This window comes from Gadus chalcogrammus, chromosome 8 (genome assembly GCF_026213295.1).
Source record: "Gadus chalcogrammus isolate NIFS_2021 chromosome 8, NIFS_Gcha_1.0, whole genome shotgun sequence".
NCBI lineage: Eukaryota > Metazoa > Chordata > Actinopteri > Gadiformes > Gadidae > Gadus > Gadus chalcogrammus.
Window position 1 is genome coordinate 7,141,359 of NC_079419.1, and position 9,844 is coordinate 7,151,202.

General features: G+C 43.0%; 1 protein-coding gene across 1 annotated transcript in view; it reads right to left on the bottom strand.

Moving 5' to 3' along the window:
• LOC130387442 (macrophage mannose receptor 1-like) overlaps positions 1–7,320 on the bottom strand; it is a 15,832-nt gene extending 8,512 nt beyond the window's left edge. Inside the window, exons 1-14 of the mRNA XM_056596524.1 lie at positions 7,153–7,320; positions 6,313–6,669; positions 5,847–6,017; positions 5,078–5,233; positions 4,736–4,846; positions 3,851–3,988; positions 3,344–3,520; positions 2,896–3,050; positions 2,604–2,717; positions 1,619–1,734; positions 1,359–1,507; positions 1,012–1,211; positions 458–573; positions 50–122 (exon numbers count right to left, since the gene is read on the bottom strand). Of these exons, the coding sequence (XP_056452499.1) occupies positions 50–122; positions 458–573; positions 1,012–1,211; positions 1,359–1,507; positions 1,619–1,734; positions 2,604–2,717; positions 2,896–3,050; positions 3,344–3,520; positions 3,851–3,988; positions 4,736–4,846; positions 5,078–5,233; positions 5,847–6,017; positions 6,313–6,669; positions 7,153–7,216 (2,097 nt within the window). The 5' untranslated portion in view covers positions 7,217–7,320. The remainder of the gene's footprint in view (positions 1–49; positions 123–457; positions 574–1,011; positions 1,212–1,358; positions 1,508–1,618; positions 1,735–2,603; positions 2,718–2,895; positions 3,051–3,343; positions 3,521–3,850; positions 3,989–4,735; positions 4,847–5,077; positions 5,234–5,846; positions 6,018–6,312; positions 6,670–7,152) is intronic.
• Between the last annotated feature and the right edge of the window lie 2,524 nt (positions 7,321–9,844).

A 9,844-nucleotide genomic window follows, 5' to 3' on the forward strand; every position in this document is an offset into this window, starting at 1 on the left:
GATGATGACATCATGATTTAAATGATGGTGGAAAAGTGGAACTGCGTACCGGCGTGCCGTCAGACCACTGGTAGCCGCTCCCTGGGGTGGGCTCGCTCAGGCCGATCCAAGCCTTACCATGGCTGAAAAAAATATTGTTTTTATTTTAATATCCAAACATGGACAAAACATTACACATGTACATAATACATATGCAGCAACAATGCTCAGGATCTTTTCCTTTTAACGTCTTTCCACGATTACGAAGAGAATAATAACCGAGTAGCCAGTAACCTAATTCGTATAAGCATAGGGTATATGCATGATACGGAAAATAACAAGGATCCCAATAACAACAGGACTCCAAGGGGTTTCATGGACTTCTCTGGGGGGGGGGGGGGAGAGCTGGTATTTGTCTGTCTGAGGCCTTTACTGTCCCCTTAGGTTGTGTGTTCTGTATTCTGGGTCATTACATTACCTTCCAGTTTTCTGTTCTAACTGATTGTGGACGCTCAGCAGATCGCCCCCGATGGCTCTGCAGTAGTCCCTGGCCTCGAACCAGGTTTTCTCCCCCGAGCGGGGTCCCGTGAAGAACTGTCACACAGAGAAGGGAAATCGCCAACCAACCGTCAGACCGATTTGATTCGAATTTTTTTCTTTTCGTCAAAAGGGATCCTATCATTAAATAGGCTACAGTGTTTTTCCTGATTGAAACCTTTGAATGCTAATGCATGTCTTAAAGGTGCGATAGGTTTTAGATATATCTGCTTTTCAATCAGCTCTCTAAATGATCGCTTTTCATCTGTTGTTCGGAAAATATAGATGGATGAAGGTAGATGCTCTGCCTTATTATCGTAGAAATGTAGGGCGGAGGGAGCAGGGAAGAAGGGGACTTTTGTTTGGTCTAAAAATCTTCTGCTCTTTCTGTCTTTGCGAATCGTACCCGCATCCGCCTCGAGGCCCGTTCGGGGTCAGATCTGCGCCGCCGGAGAAGACTAACACGCGTGAGGTCACGTGAACGTAAAGCCGTACCTTGAAGCACATCTGCCGGGTTCCCACCGGTTTCCAGTTCTCCGCACACTTGGGGGTGGCGAGGGTGGGTGGGGCCGCCGTCAGCACGGCACCCTCAGCCAGGTGCTTGCACACGTACTTCTCCTTGTTGGTGCAGGGCAGGACGTCCCAGAGTCCGGCGTACACGCCTGTGTTCATGGCAACGCAACCCTGCAGGTGTGCTTGGGTTTGACAAGAAGGGGCCGGGGGGGGGGGGGGGTTTGAATGTAAACTGTTGGTATTCATGTTTCTAGCGCCAGGTCATTTAAATAAATAAATATTACAAATGTACATTCCTTTCTCTATCATATGTAATAATAGCCTCATACCTGGCATGTTAGCATTCCAGTGAGTGAACTTCACATTGTTTGAGTTGATCCACACAAAATCATCGATATTTCCCTGGTTCGAGAGACCGAGCCAAAAGTATTTCTCCGATCTCAACCCGAGTATGCTGACCAGGAAAGCATTGTCCACCCTTGCAGCAGTCGGAAAAGAGGCATAAATACAATGGTTTCGATCAGTGCCTTCTGTTGATGTGTATGAATGATGTAGTTATCCAACAGGCTTCATGATTTGAATGGCTCACCCATTGGCAACGTCAGCCATGTAAGAGTCACCGCTCTTGCATGCCTCTTTAGCCTCATCAAATGTCTTAGTCTCTGAGCCCACCAGGTAGCAGTAAGACCCATGCTTTCTCCAGCCCTACGAACAAACACGACCCCTGCTGTGATCAAACGGTTCCACGTTGTATGTAGTATGCGGTAGACATCCTCATTCAATCTTAGTAACAAAGTACTGTAAATAATACATTTCAATCAATATCTAATGAATTGTCATTTTGTGATGAGGCTGTCCTCATCTGATAAAAGCATGGCATATTTCAGCTCAATGTTAATTAATCATGCAACAGGTAAACACAACGCTGGTTTACCTGTGTGTTTGTCTCTGAGGAAAGACAAATCTAATTCTGAAGACAAAAGGTCATTACGATAGGTTTTCTAAAATATCATATTGCAGAGGTATGTATTATATTAATTATATGAGCTCTGCTTCTCATTTCACTTCTCCTTTAAAGTGAAGCAAATGTTTGAATATGTAACTTTTACTGGAGCTATTGATGTCATGCAATTATGGTCTTCTAATATTTCTTTGAAATCAAATTTAATATCTGATAAATAATGATTGAATCTGTCATCTGTAATCTGTATTTCTCAAAACTTTGTAGTTTAAATTGAACAGACTATATATGTTAATGCATTAAAGGTGCATGCAAGATTTTAAATTTTAAGCTAACATCGTTCTAATAAACCTGCTCCGCTCCTCCTCCTCCTTCTCTCTCCAAACCCCGCCCACCCATATCATTGGGCCTGGCGCTTGTCACATGCGATTTAGCAAGAGATGAATCCTCACTGCTGCAGAGTTGGGGCAGCAAACCTCGATCTCTATAGACTTAAAGTTACACCAGCCTTCATTACAGAGTGTGTTTTAGAGGACATTTCAAACCAAACGTTCTCGGATATCGCACCTTTAACAATATATATACAACAAATCAGAAATCCCTCTCCACTTACAGGTTTGCATCCTAAATCCATGGGCACTTCGTCGCCAGAGGATTCTGAGCCGCTTATTTTCATGCAGACATAGCCATGCTTCTCCGTGCAGGAGCGATCTGCCCAGTTACCGTTCTGCATGAGAGAGAAGAAACATGTGATAGGCCCGCAACATTTTCTCTCTTGTTCAATCATTTTGTGACATAACGACACTTCGAGCTATTATTGGCTTATCAAAAAAAGACAGAGCTTGTGTGGTGGTGTGGAAAGCAAATGACGCTGTGCCACACGCGAAGCCAGTCTGAAATAGTACCTCTCCTCTGAGTAGGACACAGTCCTCGTTGGCCCCAGACGATTTGGGGGATCCTTTCTCCCAGCTAGTGAAGAGAACGGTGTTGTGATCGGTCCAGTCGAACAGGCCTTCCATTTTTCTGTCGTTCAGCCCGATCCAGAGTTCATCCGTGACGACTGCAGAGGTTTTGTTAATGAGACACGTAATGCTGGACAGTTTGGGGTAATGGGGTAAAAAGAAGTAGGCCACCGCCCGACTCAACCGGTTGCTCTATGCACCTGACTACCCTTTAAAGTAATTGTAATCCGAATACACACAATACAAATTCCCTCTGCCTTTCGTCCAAGGATGTCACATTTTTAAATGTTTAAATTCAGTTGAAAATTTCCCATTCAAAAGTTTGCCACCATCACACATACAAACTACTGGTCACACAGCGCTGATGAGGATGTTCCTTCTAGTGCCGTACCGTATCCAAGTTGAGAGATGACAAAGCTTTTGTCCTCTATGTTGCCTATGCTGGCCAGGGATCCCCCGCTTTTGCCACACTCCGTCTGGGCTGCGGGCCAGGTCTTTTTGGTGCGGTTCAGGTAGAAGCAGTGACCGTTGTATGGGATCCAAGGACTAGGGCAAAACCCTGCCTCTACTGTTTGCAGACATGAAGAGAGAGAGAGAGAGAGTACTTAAGTATACTGTACATAGATTGGCCCTCGCAAAAGCCAACATTTAACATTCACGCAGTAGGACAAAATAGCAGAGAATAGACATACTTGGGATACATGTAACTTACTTATAAAATAGGTTAGATTCAATTGCATCAGAATATAATATAATAGATCGAATTTTTATATATTTAAACCTGCACTGACTGTATTTTTAATTTAATAAAATATATTTAAACGTTATTAGAATAAAAAGTCCTCATTCCTCCTAAAAAACGAAACACAAATCGTCACATAGTAACTAATCCAGGTACCTTCAGCCTGTATGGGCAGGGTGGCGGCCTTGTGGCAGATGTATCCTAGTTTTTTCGAACAGGACATTGTCTGCCAGAAGTACTGCACTCCTGAGTCCATGATGGCACAGTTGTATCCAGGATTCTGTATTGGATGCCCTGAGAGAAGATGTTGATGCATTACTTTATTCATACCGAAACACGTTGTTTGTAAAAGCAGATCATCAATTTACATCTCTGATTATAAATGCTTTTAAAATGCCCTGGTATTGGATCCTGTTCACTGACACCAGCATCACGATCAGTGTTTCTCAATGTTTACATGTACAGTTCAAGCAGGAATACACAATCCTCGCAAACCACCTGTTGCTTAGAGTGACTCTCAATCTCACTCGCAGTCTCCATATTTAGAAGAGAGACACAGTCTTGTGTGGTGCTGGTATAACTGATGCACTATGCACAGACATCCAACACAGCCAGCCAGCTAGATTTAAGGTTCGAACTGTAAGGTTTGTACATCTCAGAACAAGAATAAAGGCCAGTTCTGACCTAAACGACAAGACGAGACGGGACAAAACCAACTCATTTTAGAATTTGATTTAAAAATAAAATGAAAATTCTTACAGAACGATCATTTAAATAGTTTGAACTAGACTGTTACGAGACAAATTCTATATTAACATGCATTGTTTACCAAGTGGGTACAGCTGCCAATCAGCTGCCAATGGACGCTGATTGGGCTCGGAATCTTGAGGACAGTTTGAGACTGCAGTTATTCTTAAACTTCCCTTTTCACACCAAGACCGAAAACATTCCTAAAGCGCAGTTTTAAGTCCCTGCCCTTCCCATCGTTTGTGTGTGAGCGGTCCCTTTAGGCTACATGGTTTGATGGAGAGGCATACCTACCAGAGTCCCACCTCAGGTAACGAAAAGGCTTCCCATCCACCCACTGCCAGCCGTGTTCTTGGTCCATGGTGAGACCCATCCAAAGGCGATTCTGCCCTTTACCCAGCATGACTGCAAACAGAGGATAGGGTGCATGTATGGTATTAGCAGGCCAAACTGACCCAAACACGCGCACACACACACACACACACACACACACACACACACACACACACACACACACACACACACACACACACACACACACACACACACACACACACACACACACACACACACACACACACACACAGACTTTTGACCCTACCCCGGAGAGTGAGTAGTGTGTTGGGAGCACAGTACCTGTGATGATCCCCTGCTCACTGGGCTCTGTGATGCTGAGCAAGCTGGAGCCCTGCTGCTTGCAGCTGGCAAAGGCCTGATCCCAGGTCAGCGCTGACTGCATGTTGATCTGGTAGTAAGCTCCTGATACAATGTTGGCCTGCCAGAACTTTGTGGCTGGGGATGAGAAATGTTTTTTTTTATATATATATATAATTATTAATACGATTCTTTTTTTTTTCATGCCCAAATTAATACTTTTTATAATTATAATAGTGTATTCATAGATAATAATATTTAATTATTATATTGAAGCAGTCTCACAAATCAGGCTTTAGAATGTATTCGTAACGATTTCGACCAATTATGTTGCCGGAGGCGGGGATCTTAACCTCCTGATTAGCTAACGCGTATACAATCCAGCACTAGTACTGTTTACCCGGTTGGAAAACCTCCTGTCCTGAAAACAGGATTCGTAGAAAATGTTCTATGAAGGTTTCAAAACAACACTATGTAGACTGGCCACTATAGAAATACCCATTACATTCCCCTTGCGAAACTTCATCCACCCACATTAATCAATATCTCTGCAATATCCCCTTTACGAAACAGACAAGGCGTAGCTCCACCCATATTTCATTTTGGTTCCCTGTTTGGTTTCTGCTTGCCCAGCCTCTGTGCCCAGTCCCCCCAGGAGTTCTTCTTTAGCCAATTGGGACTGCTGGATCTGATAATGATATCGATGGTCATTACAGTGAAAATGAATGGTATTTCCAGAGGGAGTGCTTACCCGTGGATGGACAGTAACCCCAGTGTTCATTCTCTGATTTGGTTAGAACTGAACACCAGGGCCTGTTAATGCTTGAGTCAAACTTGGTGCATTCATCAAACCATCTGTCCTTGTATTGGAAGGGAAACATGCAGATCTTGCCAAACGCGTTCCCTTCAATAGTGTAATGCTCTGGAATGACACAAAGGTTTGGGACGAGTTATTTTTTTTCTTTGTACTATTAACCATAAAACAGCAGAACAGCAGAACGAAACTTAGTTGAACAATTTTGTGTTCTTGAAATGAGCTTCCTATAGAATCTGTAAACTCTGTGAAATACTGTTACGTAAAGCCCATTTGAACTCACAAAAAATAAAACCAATCGACAAAAAACAACAAAGCATGTTGAAACCATCTTGTCGAAAAAACAAGCTAAGGAGTTCAACTAAAGAAACATTCAACCGTCTTTCCTCGACTCTCACCGTACCTCTGTGTGTCTTCAGACAGGCCCCCGCCCCGGTGCCCCGGATGACAAACTCATTGTTCGGTCCTATATTGCTGCTGAGAACCAGCGATTTGTCGGGCTTCAGCATCATGTAATACTTTGAGTCCTTGAGGGCGAGCAGGGTTCCGTTCCTGCACACCCACTTCTGGAGGCTGCTCCTGTCGTCGCAGTCGTACTGGCTGATGGAGCTGCCCACCGACATCCCCTGCGCCCCAAGGCACTTCTTCTGCCCGGTGACCATCAGACGGTTGGACGAGGTCCAGCGTATCCCGTTGCAGTCCCTGCCTCTTGACACCACGCAATCATCGCTGCTCTTACCCACCAGGACGAAGGGGGAGTCTGTGGAAACAAGAGAGAGACGGCCGTGTTCCTTGAGTGGTTGCAGAAATAGAGTGACTGTATGTGGGGTACTCAAATTCTGTGGAGAAGTCGGAGGTGTTTCATCGCACGGAAACAAACACAATGCGAAAGGATCGTTGAAGAATTTTGTGCGTTGCATTGTCATCTGTTGTCTTTAACGGTGAGAAATAAATGATCATGTCTTTAAAGAGGATGAAAAGGTTTTGTTTAATTAATTCACTCAGGATCTTAGGATAGCTCCCAAGCACGTTCACCTCATGGAACAGAATTGGCCCAAAGAAGGACATATAGTAGTTATAGTTACTGTTAGAGCAACAAACATTGGTTTGGATACATTGTCAAAGACATTTAGACATGTCTCCAATGACTATGAAACATAGACACACAAACACACACACGCACTAGGCCAACTGGGCCTTTTACGCTTTATAAAAGTGAATAAAGTATACGGAAAGTACATACCGTCTGACGCCAGACATGGAAACGTTTGGATGAAGAACACAAAGGCTACGGCTGCTATCCTCATGGCTAATATTCCACTGATAACCTTTCACACACAGACACACACAGACACTATCCCTGCATTGCCAGTAGCAGACTCGTAAGTTGTGTGCATTCCCTGTAGTGGGACACAATCTTAAGAGTTTTGTGACGTCCTGTTTTTTTTTTTTGCCAGAGACATTTCCACATTTGTCAAAAGATCAAAAAGGAGGGGCCATACCCACCGCCTTTACTGAATGCTGAGTTGACAAACTGACCCAAACACGCACACACACACACACACACACACACACACACACACACACACACACACACACACACACACACACACACACACACACACACACACACACACACACACACACACACACACACACAAGGATCACAAGGATCTATGTTAGCACAACACATTTATTCACAGATAGGCCAATGGAATTGAAATAAAATGCATTTCACATTTATTATCAACTGCTTTATTTTTATAGAGTTGAGGGAATACATTTTTGCATCTGAACACCTGAACCAACTCACCACACTAAACAAACTCAAGTGGGAGCTATGAAGAAAGCTATCATACTGACTTGAAAATTTAAATGTGCACATATAAATAAAATAAACAAGCATAAAAGATATTGCAGTGCATGAGCAATGAGATTAGGCTACATCAGGTCAAACTGTTTTGTAGGCTACTGAAGCTGAGAATGATATACTGCAATATATTCATTGTCTTTAACATGAAACTTGAGTGAACTTATTTTCAAAGATATGTATTCATCAGAGTGCCAACATTTCTGAAAGAGCATCACAAGAAGTTTGCCCAGGCCTACTTGCTGATTAACTTTGTTTTTTCTCACTGCAGTCTATTTCCTGCTGCTTGCTCCTGAAACTTCACAAAGATAGGTAGTCCCAAACATGGATAAAACCTTTGCAGCTAGGGATGTTAATTCCTTATGACAAGAGATATTGATAAAATGTGTCCAAGCCCACAGACGCAAATTTCTCCTTCATATTGGTATCACACTGCAAGTCAATTATCTGGAGTTGGATGTCAGCTGGCATGTCAGAAGGCTTGACTATAAATGAGGGGCGAAAAACAGCAAATTCTTTCTTTAGTTCACTGTAGACCTGAAACCTCCGCTGGAACTCCTGCAGCGATCCTGTTATCTTGTCTTTGTATTGATCCATATCAGCATTACATCCGGTCCCACGCACAGCGGTTAGGCATGGGAAATGGGCGGTGTCACCATTAGATAGCTGCGTCTCCCAGAGTGACAGTTTTAACTTGAATGCGGGGATGCTGTCGTTATATTGAGTGACTATTTTCTGCGGCCCTGCAACATTTTGTTAAGATTATTCAGTCGCTGTGTAATATACACCATAAAGGCAAGATCCTGCACCCACTGCGGACATTTAAGTTCCCTCACTGGGCTACCCATTTTCTCCATGAATTGTCCAATATCCTCTCGTAGCTCAAAGAAACGCTTGAGCACGACACCTCGGCTTAACCACCATACTTCAGTGTGGTATGGTAGATCAGTCTGAATGTCATTATCTCTGAGAAAAGTGTCAAACTGACGGTGATTCAGACCTCGGGCTCTGATGAAATTTACAGTTTTTACAACCACAATCATAACATGATCCATTTTGTGTGTTTTGCAACACAACCCTTCTTGATGCAAAATACTTTTTTACTTATGTTATTCTAAAACAGGGGTGTCAAACTGATTTTGGTTCAGGGGCCACATACAGCCCATCTGATCTCAAGTGGGCCGGACCAGTAAAATAATAACGGATCACAAGGATCTATGTTAGCACAACACATTTATTCACAGATAGGCCAATGGAATTGAAATAAAATTAATTTCACATTTATCATCAACTGCTTTATTTTTATAGAGTTGAGTGAATACATTTTTACACCAGAACACCTGAACCAACTCACCAAACTAAACCAACTCAAGTGGGAGCTATGAAGAAAGCTATCATACTGCCTTGAAAATGTAAATGTGCACATATAAATAAAATGAACAAACATAAAAGTTATAGCAGTGCATGAGCAATGAGATTAGGCTACATCAGATCAAACTGTTTTGTAGGCTACTGAAGCTGAGAATGATATACTGCAATATATTCATTGTCTTTAACATGAAACCTGAGTAAACTTATTTTCAAAGATCTGTATTCATCAGAGTGGCAACATTTCTGAAAGAGCATCACAAGAAGTTTGCCCAGGCCTACTTGCTGATTAACTTTGTTTTTTCTCACTGCAGTCTATTTCCTGCTGCTTGCTCCTGAAACTTCACAAAGATAGGTAGTCCCAAACATGGATAAAACCTTTGCAGCTAGGGATGTTAATTCCTTATGACAAGAGATATTGCTAAAATGTGTCCAAGCCCACTGACGCAAATTTCTCCTTCATATTGGTCTCACACTGCAAGTCAATTATCTCGAGTTGGATGTCAGCTGGCATGTCAGAAGGCTTGACTATAAATGAGGGGCGAAAAACGGCAAATACCTTCTCTAGTTCACTGTAGACCTGAAACCTCCGCTGGAACTCCTGCAGCGATCCTGTTATCTTGTCTTTGTATTGATCCATATCAGCATTACATCCGGTCCCACGCACAGCGGTTAGGCATGGGAAATGGGCGGTGTC